At 41.2% G+C, this 24,056-nt stretch overlaps 1 protein-coding gene across 1 annotated transcript in view; it reads left to right on the top strand.

Annotated features, from left to right (window-relative positions):
• The window catches only part of DEPDC1B (DEP domain containing 1B), a 676,814-nt gene that overhangs the window by 335,494 nt on the left and 317,264 nt on the right, over nt 1-24,056 (top strand). Inside the window, exon 6 of the mRNA XM_044063811.1 lies at nt 18,231-18,278. Coding sequence (XP_043919746.1) covers nt 18,231-18,278 — 48 coding nt within the window. The remainder of the gene's footprint in view (nt 1-18,230; nt 18,279-24,056) is intronic.

The following is a 24,056-nucleotide window of genomic DNA, read 5'->3' as shown; positions in this document are numbered from 1 at the left end:
TAGTATATACTGATTTGCTGCCATACATTGCATCAGTAAACTTTTTGAAGAGGTCAGTCTGGTTAAGTAGGCAGGATCTGTTTTTGACAAATTTGAACTGGCTTGTGTTGAATATTTATAGGTTACCTATGTCCTTCTTCAGTAAGGATACTTTTCATAGCTTTATACATAAGACTGGTCAGACATATGGATATATACTTTTTTGGGTCTGTGGATGCCCCGTCTTTGTGCAAGGGGATGACACCTGATGTCTTCATTTGTCAGGCATAAATCCTATTTGGAGGCTGACATTGCATAGTTTCTGTAGGGGTGTGACAGGCCCTACCAAAATAGTGTTCTTGGTCTTGGATAGTGCCTTCAGAATTGTTCTTGGAAGGTTTGAAAGGGAGATGTAGATGCGGGTATGAGATCTTGTTTTATTGGAGAGGAGAAAGGGGTAAAATTAGAACTAAATTTAGTCACAGGTATATTGGCTATAAGTTTAAATATGTGATATAATTTACTGTTAACTCTGCACAGTACTGGGCATTATTTCTAAAGTTTATAATTGTTAAAGAAGGCTTTGTGGTTGTCCTTTGCCTGAATTGCTGTTTTTGCTTTGTATCCGGCTTTGGTTGATTGGATCAGTTCCTGGAGTTCTTTATGTTTAGCAAGAAGTTATTCATCTAATCTGGTTGGCTTGCATGTGGACTAGGCATTCAAACCCTGCACTGATGATGCTCTTAATGGTCTTGAACCTTTCCATGATGATGCATATATCTGTTTTCCAAGGTAAGGCTTGTTAAAGAAGGCTTTGTGATTGACCTTTGCCTGGATTGCTGTTTTTGCTTTGTATCTGGCTTTGGTTGATTTGATCAGTTCCTGGAGTTCTTTATGTTTAGCAAGAAGTTATTCATCTAATCTGGTGGGCTTGAATGTGGACTAGGCATTCAAACCCTGCACTGATGATGCTCTTAATGGTCTTCAACCTTTCCATGATGATGCATATATCTGTTTTCCAGGGTAAGGAGTGCTAAGTAGTGGAGTTTTTTTTTAAGGCTCCTAGTGTTGAACAGCAATAATTTTGTTATCTGGATTCTGTTTTTGTTATGTTGGAAGCTTTGAAGAACTGACATTGCCTGAAAAACAGACTATAGGAGGTGGACAAGGTTTTAGCCAATCTAGAAAAGTCTATGGGGGAGGCAGGTTGTAGATGCAGGCCATTCATTACAAATCAGTTAGGATAATTTATCATCTTCACCCAGACTGATAAATATATTGGAACCTCTTTGACTGACAATAGAAGCTAAGCCAATTGTTGAAGTCAATAATCTTTTATTCGTATTGTGGCATCATTTTTTTGTGATGGTAAATGCCACTCAAGTCTAGGCTCATACCTGCTTCAGAAACCTATAACGAGAGCTCCATCACGTCTGTCTTCATATAGTCCAGGGAGATGCATCTCAAGAAATTTACACCCACGTGTACCATGACTGTGTCATATCTGTACTTGCAGTCAAAGGACTTGAGCCCCTGCATGACATGGCAAATCCTGGTACCTGATAGGCAACTGACCATGACTTTCTCCTTGCTAATGCTGGTGAGTTGTCACTGGTGCGTCTCACAACGGAATCACCTATGACTAGGATATTGAATTATGTAGAGTTTTGCCTTTTGATCTTTTAATTGTGATTTGGATAGATATTTCAGGGTGGTTGCTGCTTGCATTGTATATTTGAGATTGATGAGGGTTCTTCCTTCTTAGCTTGGGGACAAACCTGAGCTCACTTGATGGCTCCATTAGCAGGATGAGGTTATATAGATAGAATTCATAATCCTTATGGGATACTTTCCTTGCCTTGAAGCAGCATTGTTCCATGTTGCAAGACCACTTCTCAGCATTTTGCATTCCCACTCTTCTGGAGTCTACAGGAATTTTTAGTGCAATGCTTATTGGTCTCTTGGTTCTTGTTACTGTTTGTAGGCTAGACCCACTTGGGCCCCCATCCCGTGACTAGGCCTTCTGGGATTGCCTGTGAAGGGAACTGCTGTCCTAATTCTGTCCTGGGGCCCTTTTAAAGGATTACCAAAGGTCTTCCTTGGAGCCCCCTGCCCAGTTTGAAGAACCATCCTTATGTTGGGGAGACAGGCTTAGACTCCGCTTGCTTTTGGCATAGTGGACATGGTTCTTTCCTGTAAAGAGGAGTCTTCATTCATTCATCCATACAGACCACAACTGCTTTGCTGCAAGTTCCCTTTGAGAGCTCTTCCTTCCTCTTCCTCTCAGTGGCTTACATTTCTCTGTTTGAGTTTTGGATGAGGATCTGCTTGGTGTAGGGTCCTTTGCTTTCAGAACCTCTGAAGAAGTGGCCTCCACAAGATACCGTATGGTTAAGGTTTTTGATGTGGGTGTCCAGATAAGATTCTTGGAGGATTGGGAACTGCTTAGAGTTGTAGTATTTTTGGGCTGGGAGTCCTTTTGGGATCCCAGTCAGGAAACAGTTTTTATAGGATAGGAGTTTCTGATCTTTTTGATGACTGTCCCTTCCCATTTAAAGAATAAGACTTGCCAAGGCCAGAGTAGTGGTTTCCGAGACTCTGATGGCCCTTTTTGGGCCCTGGTATTGCTCCTTCATTTTTGTGTGCTAGAACTTTGCTTGCTTTACAGGCAGTCTGTTTGCATATTAGTCTCTTTCTTCTTAACACCTTTTTTAGGTAATTGGTATATTACTGAGCTGAGCAGGAGTCCTACTTGCGATTGGAAAGAGCCTCTCTTCCTAGCAGTCCCCTTGACCCTTGGGTTGATGATGAGTCTTGCTCTGGTGGCTTTGGTTGGAGAGGCTGCACTCAGTAGTACCTCTCCCTGATATTTAGGACCTTGGAATTCATTCTGTCTGGGCCTCCTCAGCTTGCTTTGGTAAATAGCTTTGAGAGATTCTGGGTATTTGAGAACGAGGTGTTTCAGTGGCCCCCTCCCACTGAGTCAGCTTTTGAGATACTCCCACTTTGTCTGGTTTCTGGGTGAATTAGACTCATGTAGAGAAGGGTTTAAAATTGCCTTCAAATCCTTATTCACGTAGAAGAGCAGTCCTTGAGCTCGGTGAGTTAAGGTACCCACTGAAGATCAGCCATTTTGCTTCCTTGAAAGAATAGGTTGCTGCTTTGTCAGTGTTTTTTAGCACTATGAGTGATAAGGTTGCTGTGTAGTTCACTGAAAGGGGAGTTTGGTTCTAGTCACTTTCATTCAGAAGCCCTGGGATCCTGCCCTCCTGTTTCAGGGAACTGAGTTAGGGCTTGGGTTAATATTTGTCACCCTGGCCCTGATTATCTTTCTACAGCTAGATGTGATTCACAGATGGGCTTCCAGCTAACCCATTCTCAAAGCAGTGTTTTGGAACATTGGGTCCAGTTGATTTCAGCAGGATCTTGTAGGGCAGGCTGTGTGCTACTGGGAAGTTTGACAGGTTCAGCAGTTATGGACTCCAGAAGGGTGAAGTAGTATTGAGTAGCTTTCTGGTCAGTGCTCATGGTCTCAGGTGTGACTGGAGACTTATTGCTGGGAATATGCAGCATTCTACCTGTGTCCTTGCTTCCTGATGAAAGATTTAACATGAGACTTGGTGTAGACTGGTCAAGCATCCCTCCATTATAGCCTCACCTTCTCCCTGAAGTCGGAGGACCTGAACTTTGTAGGCATTCTTGCTAGTCTGTATTTTGGCTCCTGGTAGCCCCTTATGATTAATTTTTTTAATTTATTTTTTTCAGAATAGCCCTACATTTGTTTGTTGGCTTGGGCTCTCAGGGACCTTTTGTAAATAGAGTGCCATCCCCCCAACTTTCTACCTCGGTTTGTCATGGGGAAGTTTTAGATTCTCCAGTACAGTTATTTTTTTTCCAGTTCCCTGCTGCTGGAGGAGGCGTGACTCTCCTGGATGTGTGCTATTGTGTGGGAGTTTCCTCCCCTTCGTTGCATTGTGTTGTAGAGAGAAGCCTGTGGTTCATCCACTGATTGCCCCACTCCCCATAGTTGGCAGTGTTGGTAGGTCATTCTTCTGCATCTTCTGTCCTTTAGCAGGACTGTGGTCTAGTCCAATCCTAGAGGGTTTGATGCTACCCTTTCTTGGCCTTCTGTGATGGCTTTGGTGGTATGATCTATTGTCAGTAATTCCTATGTCCCAGGTAGTCTTCTTGCCTCTAGTTGGGGTATCTGTCTAGGTGAACCTAATGTTCAGTCTTCTTAATGATTTGTGTCATGGCCCTCTTGTTCTTTGCACTTTGAATTGTTATTATTTGGGATTCTGCCAAGTCTAAGGGACCCATCTGAGGGGGCGGACTGTATTAGATGCAACAGATATTTCTTGGTGAATCAGTTAATTTAAAAAGACCCTTTCTGATGATTCAGAAAAAACGTTGCTCTGTCCACCAGCTGGTACACAAGTCTCCCTTGCGGGCCTTGACTTTTGCATTCCCTGTAATTAGGCAGGTATGTACTATGATATCCCTGGTGTGCAACAGGAAATGTAAATCTTCATGGTTTCTTGATGTGTAAGGAGTTTGTTATTCATGTATAGACACTGGATTGGCAGGAGCAGGAGAATAAGACTTTCACATAGTCAGTGTGATGTTCATCGTGCATACAGCTGCAGTAATCACAGATGGGTTTTCTGCCGTCAGGCGGTCCCTCGGTCAGCCGAATTCCAAAGTCTTGGTCCGGCGTTGGTTGTAGTCGCTTTCTCTTCTGACGTCAGTGAGACCAGAGTATATAAGACACAGCCAACGCCATGTTCTTCAGTCTTTTTTGCCGCGAGGTGCCCGAAGCAGAAGCAGTTCGCAAGTGCCGGTCGGCCAGCTCCTGAATTACGAAAATTTTGGAACCGAAGTCTTCATTAAAGCTAAGTACCACGTTGGGGAAACTTTTCTTGCCTCAGACCGATGTCAGAAAAAGTTAATAATTGTATTTCTTGTGGGAAGCCAATACCGCATAAGGATTTCCATTCCCTCTGCATACCTTGTTTGGGCCCAGACCATGACGTCTCGGGCTGTCGCTTTTGCGCTACCTTCAATAAACGCACTATTAAGCGTCGGGCGGAGTTCGCCCAGCACTACTTTGGTAAAGCTTTTGATTATAAAATGTCGTCGGACACTCCGACTACCGTTTTGTCCAAAAAACGCAAGGAAAAGGACCGACATGCGAGGCCCGCGGTCCCCGCCGACACCACGCCAAAACAGGCTACATGTGGTCCGGTTCTCAGCGAGACACCTTTGCAGTCCCTGACTACCGACGACACTCCTTTGGCGGTGTCCTCTGTACCCGAGACCGCTGGGACCTCGGCCCTTTCCCAGACTACAGCCGAAACCTTTGCTAATGTTGAGCCTACTAATGTGGACAGGTCCACCTCCACCCATGGTGTATTTAGGCCCTCATCTTCTTTTTCTATTAAGGCCTTTACTAAATCCAAAGCAGCCAGGCATCCCACGAGGCCTGTTGCACAGGGCCCATCTCCTGGTCCCATGCCTAAAAAACAGATGCTTAAAATGGCTGAGGATTTAATTACTCTTATCAGAGGTTCTCAACCCCCTCCAGACAAGAGACCCAGAGTGGAGGAAGATTCTCCCTCTTCGGATCAGGGATCCATTTTATCAGAACATTCTGATGCAGAGGAACACTCTTACTCTCCTTTTGAGGATTTGGATGCAGAACAGTCCATTCCTTCTGTATCCCCTCCTGAGGATTTTTCCTTTGGGGAAACCTTGCACACCTTGAGGGAACACTTCCATTGGGAAGGTCAAGACTTTTCAGATTCCAAGAAAAGACTTAGGGAATTTCTTTTGTTACCTCAACACAGACCTCTGGCTATACCCCCTGTTTTGGACATACTGGATGATGTCTATTCGGAGGCTTGTCTTAACCCGGATTCCTTGCCTCCTGCACCAGTCAAACCTGATAGGTATTACAGAGTACCCAGCTCTCACCAATTTCTCTTCAAAAGCCATAATGCTGACCCTGAAACCATTTCACAAGGCCCCAAGGGATTGAAGGCCTCCACTGCCAAGAATCCACTTCCTGCAGAAAGGGAATCAAGATCTTTAGAAAGGTGGGGTAAAAAGGTATATACCTCGGCCACCCTAGCCATGAGGGCCTTAAATTGTCAGTTCCATATGCTTAAATATCAACAGTTCCTGTTATCTCAATTAAGGAACAAAATGTCTCAACCTGAACAACCAGATTTAAAGGAGTTACAGGATATGATGCATAGTGCAGAGCAAGTGGGTAAACACACCTTACAATGTGGTTATGATGCCCTAGAGGCCTCAAGTAGAGCGGCTGCTACAGGATCAGTCATTCGCAGACATGCCTGGCTTAGGGAATAAAATTTGCCTGATCACGTGAAAGCTAAACTTCTAGATGCTCCTTTACAAAAGGATGTGCTGTTTGGTACTAATGCTGAGGAGATATTACGGAAAATGCAAGAAAAAGCCAAATCTATGCAAACTGTCAAAGCTTTCTTACAGGTCCAACCACCACGTTTTAGCAGAAATTGGCCTTCAAAGAACTGGTCCTTTCCAGCCTCTGACAAGCCCCAAAGAGGTAGATACAGACGCACAAGGGGCAGAGGGAAATCACAAGGATCATATAGAGGCCGACAATGGCAAACTCCAGCACCAAGAGGTGGCGAAGACAGTGCTCAACAATACAGGAAGCAAACCCAATGACTCCCTCATGTCCATGCCAAGCAAGTCTCAGCTGGCAGCACCTTTGGGAGGGAAACTAGCATTATTTGCAAGCAATTGGCATATTGTCACAACAGACAAATGGATCCTGGACATTATAAACAGAGGCTACAAATTTCAATTTCACACTCTTCCAAAAATGAGAGGCATGCCAAACCTGCCACAAAATCAAAGGGCAGAGGCACAACTGCAAATTTCAAAGCTCATAAGCATGAGAGCTATTCAAGAGGTACCTACTCAACAACAAGATCAAGGTTTTTATTCAAGACTTTTCCTGGTACCAAGGAAAGGAACCCACTGGAGACCCATTTTGGACTTATCCATCCTAAACACATTTTCTACTCGTACCACAATTCAAGATGCTCACATTACAGCAGCTTCTTCCCATGCTGGGCAAGGAGTTTTGGCTGGTAACATTGGACCTCAAGGAGGCATATCTGCATGTCCCAATCAGACAAAGCTGCAGAAGATACCTCAGATTTCTTGCAGGTTCAATCCACTATCAATTCTCTGCATTGCCCTTTGGCTTATCTACTGCGCCCAGAGTATTCACAAAGTGCCTGGCATCAGTAATTGCCTACTGCAGACTTCAAGGGATACAAATTTACCCTTATCTGGACGACTGCCTGATCCAAGCGGACAGCAAGCACATACTTCTGGAACATCTGGCATATGTGACATGATTACTGCTTTCTCTGGGATATACAATCAACAAAGAGAAATCAAGGCTAACACCATCTCAGAAAATAACTTTCCTGGGTGCCAACTTGGACACAAACACCCAGATGGCCTACCTTACGCCAGAAAAACAGGGGCAACTATCTCAGTACTTCAAAATACTAGCAAAAAGTACCAGGCTTACTGCAAGGAAAATCCTGCAGGCTCTGGGATTCATGGCATCTTGCATTCTTTTAATCCCATGTGCAAAGCTGCATATGAGGAAACTTCAATGGTACCTAAAAAACCTATGGTCTCAACACAGTCACAGCTTGGAAACAATATTACCAATAATTCCATGTTTGCAAAAGGAATTTCTATGGTGGGCCCAAGCATTTCAAGCAAATACAGGCCTCCCATTCTGCAAGCCTCAAGCAAAGCAAGTCATCACCACAGACGCCTCAGATTACGCCTGGGGGGCGCACATGACGGACAGGTGCATTCAGGGCAAATGGCCCCAAAAAGAAAAGCACCTTCACATCAATCAAAAAGAAATGCTAGCAGTAATAAATGCAATTACAGCTTTCAAGGACTTCCTGCATCCAGGACAATTACTGATAAGAACAGACAACACCACTGTAATGTGGTACATAAACAAACAAGGAGGAACAGATTCATACCCATTGTGCAGACTAGCCATGACTCTTTGGAACTTGGCTCTGGAAAGGCAAATCGAACTTCAAGCACAGTACTTGCCAGGATTGGAAAACACACTGGCAGACAATCTAAGCAGAAATATGACAGATCCACACGAATGGAAGTTACATCCTCAGGTATTTACAGAAATAATCCAAGCGTGGGGGAGGCCAGACATAGATCCTTTTGCCTCCCACAGGAATCATCAATTGGAAAAGTTTTGCTCGAGGACCTTTCATCCAAAGGCCTGGAGAGTGGACGCCCTCTCATTCAGTTGGGCAGCATGGACAGTTTACGCATTCCCACCTCTGCCTCTTCTGCCCAAGGTGCTCTTGAAAGCAAGAACAGACAAACCGAAGATGATACTGATTGCTCCAGATTGGCCAAGGCAACACTGGTACCCACTCCTGAGGAGCCTAACACATACTCCTCCCTGGTCCCTGCCTCTAATGCCTCTTCTGCTGACTCAGCACAACTACAAAACTCTTCACAGTCAGCTGAAAACACTCAATCTTGCTGCATGGAAAATTCCTTAACACCACAACAGACCCTACTCTCCAAGGAGGTGCAGGATGTCATTTTGGAGGCCAGAAGGCCATCTACTAGAAAAGCTTACTCCGCAAAATGGAAGCGGTTTTGCTCTTGGAATGAGAAAAAAGGCCAGGACCCTAGAAAACTGAACTTGCCTCAGGTACTACAGTATCTAGCTGAGCTGCTGAACAGTGGACTTTCATTTTCTTCCATAAAAATCCATGCCTCAGCCATTTCTGCAGAATTCAACACGGATCCTCCTTTATTTTCTCACCCACTCTTACGACAGTTCTTCAGAGGGGCTAAGAATATAAGACCACCAAGGAAGCAACCAATACCAGCGTGGGATCTTAATTACATACTAGAAAAATTAACATTGCCTCCTTTTGAACCAGCTGCCTCAACAGATTTGCAATATTTGTCCCGGAAAACAGCATTCCTTCTGGCTAACACTTCAGCTCGTAGGGTTTCTGAACTACAGGCCCTCATGGCGGTGCAGCCCTTTCTCATTTTCCATCAGGACAGGGTTTCCCTTCGTACCAACCCATCATTTATGCCTAAAGTGGTATCCAGGGTAGCTTTAAATCAAGCCATACACCTTCCTACCTTTTACCCCAACCCTCAAAACAAAGGGGAAAGGCTGCTACACTCTTTAGACATCCATAGACAGCTACGTTATTATTTGGACAGAACAAAGTCCTTCAGGAAATCAGAACAACTCTTTGTGTCCTATGCTGTAGGGGCTCAAGGGAAGCCAGTTACAAAACAGACTATTTCAAAGTGGATAGGCCACTGCATACGGTTTTGTTATTCCTACCATGGGAAATCTGTTCCTACAGGTATCGGATCACACTCCACCAGGGCCACAGCTACCTCTACAGCCTTCCTCAGAGGAGTTCCTACCAAAGATATTTTAGAGGCAGCCACTTGGAGTTCTGTACATACCTTCACAAAACACTACCACCTGCCTTTATATTCCAGAACAAGAGCAGGTTTTGCCACTGCTGTTTTGCAGGGCATTCTGGCTCAAACCAGTTCCTCCTAGTACCTACCACCCTGTGCGTAGCTTTGGGACTCTACCCATCTGTGATTACTGCAGCTGTATGCACGATGAACATAGTACAGTTTTGTACCTACCATAAATGTAGATGTTCGAGTGCTAATACAGCTGCAGTACTGGTTTCCCTCCCTCCTTCCCCACTTGGTAAAGGCATGGGGCCTAACAACCTCTTCATACTACCTGACTGGGTTATCCTGCTATGTTTTATTTGCTTGCAACCACTGATTTTGGTTTATTTTACATTGCTGGTATATGCATATATGCATTATTTATATATTGCCTTCCTTCTGGGGGCACCTGACATCTGGGGCAAGAAAGACTGAAGAACATGGCGTCGGCTGTGTCTTATATACTCTGGCCTCACTGACGTCAGAAGAGAAAGCGACTACAACCGACGCTGGACCAAGACTTTGGAATTCGCCCGACCGAGGGACCGCCTGACGGCAGAAAACCCATCTGTGATTACTGCAGCTGTATTAGCACTCGAACATCTACATTTATGGTAGGTACAAAACTGTACTTTTTGCTACCCTGTTTTACTACAGTCACATGTCTGTCTCTGAATGTGTAACATCTGAAAAAAAGCAATATTCAGTTTGGATTAGTAGACAGGATAACCGAGCCTTAGAACCCAACAGGGAGAATCTTTACCTTAGTTTAACTGTTGAAGTGAGAATGTGTCTGAAATTTACTTTATAGGACTGTTATTGAAACCCTTTAGAGGTAGAGGTTGGGGAAGAACTTGTTGCACTGCCAGACCTAGACACTGTGCACTGTGCGTCTTTGAAGGTTTTCTACTTAAATTTAGAAACTCAGTAGTAGACTTCTGCCCTTCCCTCACTGCATGTGTTTCAGGAACCAGGCCATCACTATATGGGATGTTTAGGGTCCAGTCTCTTCACCTTACTCTTTAACTAGCTATCAGTAGTACAGGCATCTAAATTTTGAACATCTGATTTACAGACTCATGTCTGTAGATATCAGCAGCTGTTCTCTGCAAATGGTTTGCTAAGAAATTCTTAATAGGAAAACATAGGGCTGCTCCTTCTTTGGCCATAACCCCACCCTATCCGTTTTGGGTGTGAACATCTAAAAGAAAAGAATAAAAGTCCCTTCCCTCTTTTGACTTGGAATTACTGTATTTTGGTCTGGCTTGTGCAGACCACACCCATTCTCCTTAGGCTATAACACTGATTTCTTTGATGCCATTTTATACTTTTCAGATTTGTTTTATTTGGGGAAATTAAAGACGAAACTCCTTAAGAGGTAGAAGTGTCAGAAAACTGTCTTCTACACAGAACAGACATCGTTATCTGTTAGCATAGGACAGACCAAACCCTTAAATGTCCTCCATGTTGTTCAGACTTATGGAGATATATTTGAGAATACCTCTGTTGATCCCATTCCACATCCTCATGCTGTCCCATCCTTTAAAAAGAAAAAAATATCAATATTTATTGAAGAACACTTTTGCAGACCCAGCAGTAATATTGATATTTATTGAAGAACACTTTTGCAGACCCAGCAGTTTACTGGTTAAGAATCAGCAAAATACAGTCTTCATTTGCATTGGGTTTTGAATACTTTTCCCAGTGATACAGACAGTAAAACAATATATCATGTCTGATAGCTCATTCTTGGTATAAAAGCAGCCCATTATCAAACTCATATTTTGCAGCATGATATTTGTATCTATCTATCTACATATATATATATATATATATATATATATATATATATATATATATATATATGCATACACACACACACACACACACACACACACACACACACACACACACACACACACACACACACACACATACATGTCCTGTCCCGTTTGTAGATTGTCATTCAAGCTTTAGGAACTGCTTGTCAAATCTCAACCTAAACCTGCAGGCTGTCTACATCTTTAGCTAACAGATCCAAGCAAGGAGTCAAAAGACCTCTCATGAATGGAAGCTGGACAGCGAGATCTCGGGTAATACTACAGAAAATGGGGCAGTCCAAATGAAAATCTTTACATCCCAGAAGCACTAGCAGTTGTAGGAGTTCCTCCTATGGACCCTCTACTGAGTAGCCATTGCCACTAGCTCTTTTTATATACATTGGAACCAAGGCTTTGTCTGTGCCTTTCTCCCAGTTTTGCTTATTTCAAAGGTTCTGATAGACAACTATCACTTATAGCTTCAACATGGTCAAAACAGGCTGAAGCTGCCACCTGATGCATATTATAAAAGGAAAACCCAGTAACTGTTTCAGTTCTTTGTGTCTTGCTGACATGGGTGGAAAACCTTTTTTCTAGCTCAACCTGAAAAAGATGCTAAAAGGCTGGACAGTTAAGACTTTCTTAGCCAAGTGGAACATATTTCTGAATGGGGTAGTGAAAACAGCTCAGCCATGTTCTTTATTATCTTTCGGAACTTTTTGACCAAGATCTAGCTTATTCTTCTCTTGAGATACAGACCTGTTTTGAACCCTCACCCTCTCAGAGCCATCTCTGCTATGAAGCTTTTCTTGAAAATCTCCTTTCACCTGAAGTCTCATCTCTCTTTTAAGTGCATCAGTTTAATGACTGAAAACAGCATAATCCCATCCTGTGAATATGAATATTCAGCCACTTTTGTATTTATTTCTTTGAAGATTATTTTCTTATTGACATCACTTCAGGCAGAATGATACCAAAAATACAGGCCTTAATGTACATGGAATCATACACAGATGGCCTAAAGTGTGCATCACTCAAAACCAGCCTTTCCTTCATTTCAAAGATTGTCGCTGCACTGACCTTGAACAAATCTGTCCAGATCTGTACTTTTCCTCAGTGTCATTCTAGGAAAATGGGCGATCAGTACCATAAAAGAAACTCTCTAAATGGGTTGAAAGTTGGACTATTTTTACAGTGCTTATAGGAAGACACTTGCTTGGGCTGGTCCAGACACACAAGAGTAGCCATCATCAATGCAGTCTTTTTTAAAGAATATTTGATGCTGATTATAAAGCTCTTGTTTGGAGTCCCACAATAATTATTTCAAAATGAGCTTTCAACCAAGGACTAGGACAGTATTTGCCTTTGGGCACACTGTTGTCCTTTGCCCAGGTCCTTGTTGTGGGAAATTCTGCACTTAATGTTCTACAGCAATGGACATTATGATAAACACAGTGCAACTGTGTGTGTTTGCTTACCATAATTGTACAAATTTAAATAGTGGAATCGTTGCTTCAGTAAGAGCTTCCATCTGTTGAGTATAATATTGATATATCAAAAAATACAGTGCCAGAATGGATTTTCTCTAGCAGAATTAGTTCAGCCATTACAAATGACAAAATGGATTTCTGTATTTTGAACATGAAACATGTTTTCAGCAACTTATGCTGCAAGCTAGATGAGGCTCTTGCCCTTGTTCTGTTCTCTGTCCCATTTCTCATACAGCCTTGTTTGTGACTGTACACATGAATTTTCCAGGATACCATTTCATGTAAATAAAAGGCTATAGCTGTCTACCATGTTTGTGACTCTGTTTTAGACTACAAGAAGTCATGTTAGTCTAGTTTAGATGTGCTGTTAATCTATTCTGAACATTAAATATTTTGTTTTATACTGCTTTGAGTCTCAGTGAATTTACTTAAGATGGACAGTAATAAAAAAACACCTTAACACTGGCATGCTAAGCCTGCTTTTCTAAAAGAACCTAGCATGTTATCTGTCTTTCCAAAAATGCAAATAATGGGGCGAAGGCACTGGCAAACCAAGAGTTAAAAATACCACATTTCTTCAAGTAGTAATAGTATACGTTTGTAGAGTCTTAAAAAGAGATCTTCTTGAAGATAATGGTAATAATCTATAGCAGCAGGAATTCCAAGTGCACAGGTACCATTTCATTGTTTTTCATTCTGCAAGATATATGTACAGCAGACAAACTGTCTTTTTAAATGTGTATCAGCAGTGAAAGATAAGATAATAAATGAAATTTCATGCTTATTGGTCTTAGAGAGCATTAATGAAATGCAAACAGTAAAATAATACCTGCTAATAGCAGGAACAATGAGCGATAAATTTGAAATAATCTTCAACTTTTGTACAAACAGACTGTAGGTTCTCAGTATTCTCAGAAACTCTTGTTTAAAAACAGAATTCTTTGCCATTGCAGCTATTATGGCAAAAGACAAGTTTTCAAGTTTGACTTTTTTGTACTGGAGAGTTTATCCATAAACTGGTTAAAAGTCACTAAGCAGTATAGCATGTGTGAGTTCATCATATAATCTTCATTCTGAGTTGCCCAAGAAAGATGGATGGAAGGTATGTCATAATTTAAAATAGTACTCTGCCTGGCAATATTTTTCAGCTCTTCTGCTCCCAGATAAAGACTAAACTCTGCCTGGACAGTTTAAAAAGAAAACAACCCATTCTCCATTTCTCTTTGAAAGAGTGTGTGCACCATAAATCCTAAAGTTTATACAGAATCATTCATACACAGGAAAAGATTTTTGCACAATGCATTCCATCTTGTGTGAAAGCGTATCCAGATCCTCTTGAATTTTAGGTTGAATATTTTCAGTGGACGAGAGAAGTAGTAAGTTTTGCACAGAGAGGGACTTGGATTTTAATTATATTTTCATTCTATTTGCAGGTCGTATGTGCAGAGACATTTTCAAATAGTCATATTTAGGCAGGTTTAATTCCAATGTGTTGGCATGCAACCTGAATAAAGCAATGGTAGTTTGGTTTTCATCTAACAATTTCCAGATGTGGGCAGTATGCCAAATGCTGTTGCCATTATAAATTAGCAGTCATGTTTTCATGTGTTTAAAAGAAAAATATTCTCATAGGTGATTACATGATAAGTTTAAAATTTCACACTTCTACAAAGTAATATTGCAGATGTTTATTAAGTGCTCATGTTATATTGTTGTCTTAATGACAGGATTTCCGTTGAAAAAGAAAAAAAATTTATATTGCATGAAAGCTAATGTGTTCTAATATTTTAACAGAAATGCTCTTACAGGGTATTTAAAAAGCATGTGCAGTTGTGCAGAAGCAATTTATAAATGCAATGTACATGTACACTGATGCATGGACATATACAAACATTTGCAAGATATTTCTGTCTGCATGAGTGTACCCCCACCCCGATATATTGCAGGATTCAACTTAAGGTTTATGCTGATACCTTTGTTTTATTTCATGTAGCATTTTAATGCTGAGGATTTCATAAAGAAAATGTGAGTTATTTCTACAGGTTAATGTTTTCAAGTGAGATATGAACCACAGAATTTAATTGCAAAATATTTGAACACTAGATTGTCAAGTTATTGGTAACAGAAATTCAGGCATATTTAAAATATAATTTGCTGATATATGTGCAGTGAGTAAAACTGTAGTGTTTGTAAGTATTAAATAGTATATCAAAATGTTTTGTCTATTCTGGAAAATGCAATAGGAAAAAAGAGGTGTTTGCATTTCTGAATGGGCCCTTTAGATTTGCAGAAGCACACCTAATTTTGATTTCCAATGAGGACAGAACCAAAGTATTCTGATTTCTTTATAAAGTGCGACTTTTACGGACTGCATTTGTTGGTGGGAAAATAATCAACAAGTGGATTACATGCTTTACACTGATATTTTGGTAAAAATTTGTAGTTACATAGAGGGTGATTTGTGAGCTTGGAAATTCTAGGATATTAAATTATACCACTTGATGTGATCACAGATTGTTCAAAATAACGTTATTGCCAAGGGGGAAGCAAATATGCAAGTATAAATTCTTTGGCAAAAGCTGTTTTGACCAAATTCATAATTTTTCTTATTGTCACAAGATGGTAAACTGAAATCAACAGCAGATTTAATTAATCATCATTATAAGCAAAACAAGTTTGTTAATATACTTGTAAAGCTATTTACTTACTGACCATAGGAAGCACTTTGCTTTTCACTCTACAAAGACGTTGGTAATCATGATTTAACACATGATGCAGGCTAGAGGCTTGGAAAGTTGTCACTATTCTAAATTCTAGCTGCAGTCAAACAAATCAGTAATAAATGAGGAAAAACAAGGGAATGAAGGGAAAAAAATGTTTCTGTTAAAGTTAGATTTAGTGTTATGATTTAAACACGTAAACAAGAGTAGGCTGCTATATGGCTGAACTGTTCAAAATTACAAAGTTTTTTGTGTGTGTCTGCAGTGAATCCAAGTGAAGCATACAAGTTATATAAAGCATAAAATTGAGGGTTTGATTCTTGGCTAAGCAGTGACTGCTATTCTGTCACATGTCACTTAACAGATTGTCTGGTAGTGCAGGTTCTAGTAAAGGCATTTATTTTGTGTCAGGAAACCACAAACCATGTTTTCATGACACATGTTTTACAAAAAAGATTTCAGTATTGGTAAAATTGTGATTAGACATATGAAAACTTAGATTCATGTACAGGGTTGTAACAAACAAGAATTGAGAGTTGCTTCAAACCAATAGCAGCTAATGTATTGTGTCCAGATCATATTGCACATATGAATTTTCACAAAATGTAATTTTTCTTGAAATTACAGGAAACTAAATGACATTTTAAAGGCAGTTTTCATGTTCATATTTTTTCCTGAACAAGTTAATTCCTTTGAGGAAAATACAAGTAAAACAGAACAAATTAATCTGTTGTTTAATTAGGTAATTAATTACTTAGGGACAAAGGAAGAAAGGTTGATCTAGTTGCACAGGGATAGAAAAATAATGGAAAATATATTGAAAAATTGTGAGAGAGCAAGTAGCAAAGCTACTTGCAGAGTAACAAGTGATGCGTCAAACAACATAAAGGACATTTTTGTTTCTCCATGAGGAGGAATAGTTCCTCAGAAAGTCTGTGATGCTGTTACTAGTTGTAGTTGTATTTTGTAGCAATACTAACAAATTGACTAATTAATTTAATAAAACGGTTTTGTTGTTTTCCTCTCTTAAAGAAAAGGGTATCAGCGATAATGTTGGCAGCTGGCACAGATGGTTAAAACGGTGAAGTTCAGCTGTGATTCCCTCCGTTCTGATTTGCCTACTATGCGACTTGAGCAGGTCGCTCAACCAGATGTTGCCTGTAGATTGTTTCTGAAAAGAAAGTGTGTTGAGTGAACCTACATGGTCAACAAATGGGTGTTATTAGGGCACAACAACATGTGTTTGGAATTCTATTAATAGGAAATAGTTATTTTATATTTACATTTGCCAGTTTTCACAATATGCACAGCATGTGAGTATATGATTTCCAAGATACGCCTTTATGCACATATGATTTCCATGATATGCACGGTATGTGGTGCATGTGTACGTTTTTTTACAATATGCACAGATTATTATTAAATAATTTTTACAACATATAATGAACACTTGTATGATTTTCATGGTAGGCATAGCAATGGACGTGGTTAAACAGCTTCATAGCTTGACAATATTCAGACATCAGTTTAAAGGATAAAGTGACGTCTGTTGTAACATGAAGGTTGAACTGTGTTATTACTACCCATTGAAAAAAGCAGTTAAGGTTGTTTAATGGAATTCAGAATACTGTAGATCAGACTTCTGTGGGTAAAATATCATGGAATATGGAAAATAAAGGAATACTAAGGGGATGTTAGGGATGAATGCAAAATTTCTGTTATATTCAGCAGGATTCATGGAGGTCAAATAGATAGGCACTTCTGGAGTTAGTACAAGTAAATGAAATTTATTTATTCTCAGTTAGAAATGGGAGAATATGTGAGATAAAAATACTGCACAATCATTTCAGGTAGTGAAATGAAATTTAAGGTCTCAGTGAATTTACTGAAGACAAATGGTAATACAAAAAGGAAGCACTTAACACCATCCATCTTCCCTTCTTCCTTCCTGAGCAGGTGGATGCTTAGTAGTTTTTACCCTGCTTAACAACACGATAATGGCATGACGTGTGTGTGTGTGTGTGTGTGTGTGTGTGTGTGTGTGTGTGTGTGTGTGTGTGTGTGTGTGTGTGTGTGTGTGTGTGTGTGTGTGTATATATATATATATATATATATATATATATATATATATATATATATATATATATATATCTGCATGTGTTTGTGTATACATAGTGCTAATGTTTGTGTTACCCCTTATGATGGATGATCTTTGTGGTATATGTGAAGTAAGTTAGTGGATTTGTAGATTGCTGCTAAAGCAGCAAACCTGTACTATGCCTCCTTGTGTTTATTTGGATAGGCAGGATACAGGTACACTTGGTGATCCTCCTTTACAGAAAAGCAAGACCAAAAAGGATGATGCTGTTTTATGCTAATTTTTACATCCAGGCTTCCTGTTGATGATGTGGATTGGGGGCACCTTGTCTCTATCCTGACAGTATTTTATTACTGTTTTAAGTCTGGTCAGAAGAGTAGTGCTCACCTTCAACTATATTTTTTGTTCATTTATGAATGCACTGACTTCCATGACTTGTTGAATACCATCACACAAATGTATATTTGTAAATTGTACTTATTTATAAGTCATTTTAATTTTGATTTAAATTCACCGTTTTGTCAGTGATTCTGATAGCTGTCACTTTTCTCCTTAACAGAAGAATTACCTCACTGGGTCCTTTCAGCAATGAAATGTTTGGCAAACTGTAAGTATTGATTAGTTATGGTATATATAAATCGGTAACTGGGAAGTGCAGCTCTGTACTTCTGTGCAGGAATTAGTGTGCTCATGGACATGGTTAGGCAGTTCTTTGATGTCTTGATGTCCTATTTTTCAGAGGGAGAAATAAATGTTCTAGAGTGCTTTTGCCGGAGTATTGTTTTGTGTAACGTATTTTAATTTTTATACTTATAGTGTATTCAGTATGCACAAAAGAACTAGAGGAATGCATCTGACTAAACATAAATATGTGGCTTAACTTGTTTACATAAATTACTTAAAGGCCTTTTTTCTAAGTGGGTGTAAAGCATGCCAGGCACAAATGCTTCTTTTAAGGGTACCTATGAAGTTTGTTCTGGTTAAGTCAATTGCGCAAACTTTTATTTCCATTTACAGGTTAAAAGATTCCTAGATCTTGAATCTAGTTTTCTAGAAGCTTGCTGTCCTAACCCATTATGCTGTAGACTAAAGTGTATGGATATTTGTGGGACGTAATGGACTGCAATGATGTGCAGTGAACACAGTCTGGCTTTTCTGCCCTTAGAAGCTAGGATCTGAGGTGCCCCTAGTTGGTTGTCTATGATTGGGTTCATACTCTGATTACGGTTTGCCGTGTTTTTTTTAAGCTGTAGGGCTTCACTTCACTAGCATAATTGTATCACATGATGTCACTTGCTGTAGTTGGAGAATACACCTTAGCTTCTGAACCCACCACCACTTTTCTGTTATTCTCAGAGTATGGATCATGATCCGGACTTGTACTCAGTGACTGAAGTAGCAAAGTCTTCAGTATTGTTTGGATGCAAATTAAGCCAAGGACCAACACCATCATTTATGTCTACAGCATGGGAAAGGAACATGATGTGAAGTACTCCTGTAACTGCCAAGGATTGAACCTGGCCCTTTGCAGACATTGTATGGAGTCTGCCCTGTCCTTCCACATATTGTCAGGAGGGTGTTGATGGTTCTATGTCCTCACACATGGACTAGCAGGCTGTGTCCCTTGCACAATCCTAGGTCTTTGAGAAAGTACCCTAGAAGTCTCAAGAAGCAGATGAAAGGCCTCATTTTGTTCTGTAGGTAAGTTTGTTTTAGAATTCATTCCAAGGTTCCCCATATTTCATGAGCTCTTTCTTAACTAGTTAGGGCCCAGGATAGCACCATTCCTCCATTTCAGTTAGTAAGTGCTTCAGGGGAGGAAATTCATCCTAGGTATAGGTACAAGGTCTATTTTGAAATTTCACAGATCAAACTTACAGTGTGTTAAGAATAACGAGACTGTAAATGTGATTTTTGAATATATGCTAAATCCAAGGTTGCAATGCCTCAGATTGTTCCCCTTATCCTGATGTACGACGGCCTTGGAGTTAGTTTGTGTGTTGCTAGGAGTGTGTGGCCACAGTCATAGATTTACATCAGATTTTGCCATTTGCCATTTTATGTGGGTCATCACAATTTATTATTCATGATAACAGGGCTCACAATATAGATCTTGTACTTGTAATAGGGAGCTATAGGCCACAACTTTCTCCCAGTTCGTCAGACTGAACATTCCTTTAAATTATCCTGAGGCCAGGAAGCAGTACTTTGAACTGTCTCACTGTGGCATAAGGATCGTAGTTGTATCTGTGGACGTTTCCTCTAGGTGCCACCCCAGGATAAGAAGGCCTAAATGACCTTGATGGGACAGGAAGCAGTACCTTGAACTGTCTCACTGTGGCATAAGGATCATAGTTGTATCTGTGGACGTTTCCTCTAGGTGCCACCCCAGGATAAGAAGGGCTAAATGACCTTGACAGGGACAGGAAGCAGTACCTTGAACTGTCTCACTGTGGCATAAGGACCATAGTTGTATCTGTGGATATTTCCTCTAGGTGCCACCCCAAGATAAGAAGGGCTAAATGACCTTGACAGGAAGCAGTACCTTGAACTGTCTCACTGTGGCATAAGGATCATAGTTGTATCTGTGGACGTTTCCTCTAGGTGCCACCCCAGGATAAGAAGGGCTAAATGACCTTTACAGGGAAAGGGAAGACAATGAGTTTTTCCACACCAAACTCCCAGTTCAGCCTTTTGATTGCAGGCAGATGATTGAAGCTTAGTAGGCTATTGTCTGTGAATCCTGGAAGAGCATGGTAAGGGAATATAGGTTCATAGGTAGGTACTAGGCTATCGGCCCTGGGGCCTATACAAGCCCAGTCAGAAAAGGTACCCTGGCTTTTGCCACCCAAGAAAATTATTTTCCTGTGCCACTGTCGAGCAGAGCCACAGAGGTGTTGCCCGGGGTGAATTTCCTATTTCCCATCCAGTCATCAAGATTTTTCTTGAAGAGTGCTAATGAGGAGCTTTGTTTGATATAGATAGTTTATTCCAGAGTATGGGAAGTATCTGGGACAGGAATCTATCCCTCTGGCATGTTCTGTTTATTGTGGTGACAAGGTTTAGGTCCCTAGAGCGTGTAGCATGGAGGGATTGGGATTTCTTTAAGTGGAGCATGTCCAACAGCTCTGGGTTTGACATAGCTTTGTATGTTAGGCAGAGATCACCTCTGAGTAGGCGATATGCGATGGAGTAAAGCTGGAGTTTTTTGAGATGGTCTGCGTAGGGCATCTGTTTGAGGCCGGTAATTCTCTTTGTGAGGTGTTTCTGCGGCCTTTCCAGTTGTTTTAGATGTCTTGTGAGGTAGATACCAAAAGGAGCGTTGTACTCTATAATGGGTCTAATGAGTGATGAGTAGAGGGGAACAATGACCTCTTTTTCTCTGGATGAGAATCCTTTTGTGATGAGATGAGCCATGTAGAAGGATTTCCTGACCACTGTGGCGATGTGATTATCAAAGGAGAGACTACATTCCACCTGTGTCCCAAGGTCTCTTATCACATTTTCGGCATTAAGTAGAATACCAGCTATGTGGTAGTTCATGGGTACAGAGTTTTTACCAAAGGGGTTGACAATACACTTTTTGGCATTGAGCTTCAGGCCATGGCTTTGACACCAGGTATCTGTCTCATTGATGCCCTTTTGTAGTTTGTCCACATCGTTAGGAGTTTCGATTATGGCTCCTAGTTTGCAGTCATCTGCAAACTTTGTTAGCCAAAGACCTTCTGTGTTGGCCTGCACTTCAGAGAAGTAGATACCAAACAGGAGAGGACCCAGGACTGAACCCTGTGGTACTCCACTTGTCACTGGTCTGATGTCGGATTTGGAATCCGCTACTTTCACAGTGTGGGTTCTGTCCGTGAGCCAGTTGGCAACCCATCTTGTGACATAGGGATTTATACCTAGTTTAGTGAGCTTATCTATAATTCCAGAGTGGGGGATGGTGTCGAAAGCCTTGGTGAGATCTAGATAAGCTGTGTGAACCATTTTACCCTGATCTATGGCTTTGGTGACTGCTTCAAAGAAGTCAATCAAGTTTAGGAGACATGATCTGCCTTTTACAAATCCAAACTGTGTAGGGTCCAGAGTTTGGAGATTACCAATGTCTTTGTTTATGAGTTCCATGATGATACGTTCCATGGCCTTGCAGACCAGGCTCGTCAGGCTAATGGGGTGGCAGTTCCCGGGGTCCATCGTAGCTCCCCCTTTGTGGAGTGGGATAACTGTCGCAGTGCGCCATTTAGTGGATACAAAGCCTGAGGTGAGACTATGATTGAACATGGTACTTAGGTAGGGTGCCAGTTCATTCTGTAGTTTGTGTAGAACGCAGCCTGGGATATTGTCAGGTCCCATGGATGCTGTGTTCTTGGCTTTGGAGAGTGTGTTTTTTACCTGTGCAGCCGTGATTATAGGAACTTTGCTTTCTTCAGGTATAGAGATGGGCCCTCTAGGGGGTGAGAGGGGGGGTAAAGTTAGCACTGAACCTATCTGCTAGGATGTTGGCATATCAGTTGGTTCTGTATATTTAGTGCCATTATGCTGTAACTCAGAGCAGATCTGAGTGTTCTCATTTAGATTCTTGACATAGCTGTAGAATGCTTTGTGGTTGTCTTTAGAGTCAGTGGTAATTTTGTTTTCGTAACTAGCTTTGGAGGATTTTATGAGGGATATCAGCTTCTTACTGAGGTTGACCAGGGAGATCCTCCAGTCATGGGATTTTACTCTTTTTTGTAACAGTTTCTTTCTTCTGTTGTAGAGTTTGTTTATGGCAGAGGTCCACCAGATTGGCTTCCTTTTTTTAGAGGATAACATCTTGGTTCTATTAGGGATAGCATGATCCATACACTCGTGTAAGTGCTTATAAAGTGCATTTGTGTAGGATTTGGCAGTTATACCTCTATTGTCTGTCTGCATGGGTGTCATAAAGTTTGCCACTTCTGTCTTAAGAAGTGTGAAGTTGGCTTTTGAGAAGTTTTTTACGATGGTTTCCCTAATTGGGGCTGGGGTTGGGATGTGGGTGTCTAGGCTGATTAGCTTGTGGTCGGATCTGAACAACGAGGAATTGACCTCTGGTGTGGAACACCGGTTTCCCATGTTGATAATGACCAGGTCTAGGATATTGCTGCCCCTGGTGGGGGTGTGAATAAGTTGATCCAAGGCGTTGGAATTTATGAATTCTAGAAAAAGTTGAGCAAAAGAGTTGGTACATGAGTAGTTTTCCCAGTTAATGGTGGGGTAGTTGAAATCGCCCATTATTAGGGTGTTGGGTTGTACCCTAATACTTTCCAGTGTATCAAGAAATGAGGAGTGTGAATCCTGGGGCATGGTGGGGGTCTGTAGCAAGCTACAATTTGGATTGCGGTCTTGCCCAGTTAGTTGCACTTGGATAATCTCGGATGCATTATGCTGTGCAACTAGCCTTGAGGTGTGGATATCCTTAATGAGTATGGACAAGCCTCCGCCTTTAGTGCTTCTTTCTGGGTTAGGTGGCCGAAAGGTGTGGTATGAATTGAAGCCTGGTAATGCAGGGGTGCTCTCTGGAGCTTTGAACCAGGTCTCTGTCACTGCACAGATGTCAATGTTCTCCATTTTAAGGAGTGCCTCAAGTGAGTGCATTTTGAGGTTTAAACTTCTAGCATTGAGTAGCATTACTAGCATTGAGTAGCATTACCCTCAGATTTTGCTTGCTTGTACCTGTTACGGTGGTGAATTTGTCATTTGAACCTTGCCTAAAAAAGGCACTGTAGGGGTTGCAAGAGTCTTAGCCAGTATCCGGAATCCTAAGGGCGACAGGTGCAGGCCATCTCTGGCAAAGCATTGTGGACTGTCAATCATGTCGTCCCAGGCAGACAAATACTGGATCCCTTAGAATGACACCAGAAGCTTAGCCAATTGTTGAAGTCAATCATTTTTTACCTTGTACTGTGATATCATTCTGGGTGATGGCAGGATGCTACTCGGGGTTAGGGTCATACCTGCCTAGGATACAAGATCGGAGAGCTCCTCCATGTCTCTTTTCATGTAGTCCAGGGAGTTACATCTCAGGTCATTCACACCAACATGGACAATGACAGTGTCATATTTGTACTTATTGTGGAGTGACCTGAGTGCATGCGTTATGTGGCGGATCCTGGCACCTGACAGGCAGCTGACAGTAACTTTCTCCTTGTTTAGTCTAGTGAGTGGAACATCAGTGTGCCTGACTATATAGAGTCACCTATGACTAGAGTGTTGGGTACGTTGTTATGCCTTATGGGCTGTGGTTGAGTGGCACACTGAGTTTGTGAGCTATGTGTCAATTGGGTTGTGTTGGGGGGTGGAGTTTGCTTGCATTTATGCCTTGGATGTCCCTGATGCTTGGGCAGGCTTTTATTGAGAGCCTCCA

The sequence above is a fragment of the Protopterus annectens genome, chromosome 2.part2, assembly GCF_019279795.1.
Source record: "Protopterus annectens isolate FY-2018-M chromosome 2.part2, PAN1.0, whole genome shotgun sequence".
Taxonomy (NCBI): domain Eukaryota; kingdom Metazoa; phylum Chordata; order Ceratodontiformes; family Protopteridae; genus Protopterus; species Protopterus annectens.
The sequence above is the reverse complement of the archived record's forward strand: the minus strand, read 5'-3'. Positions and strand labels throughout refer to the sequence as shown.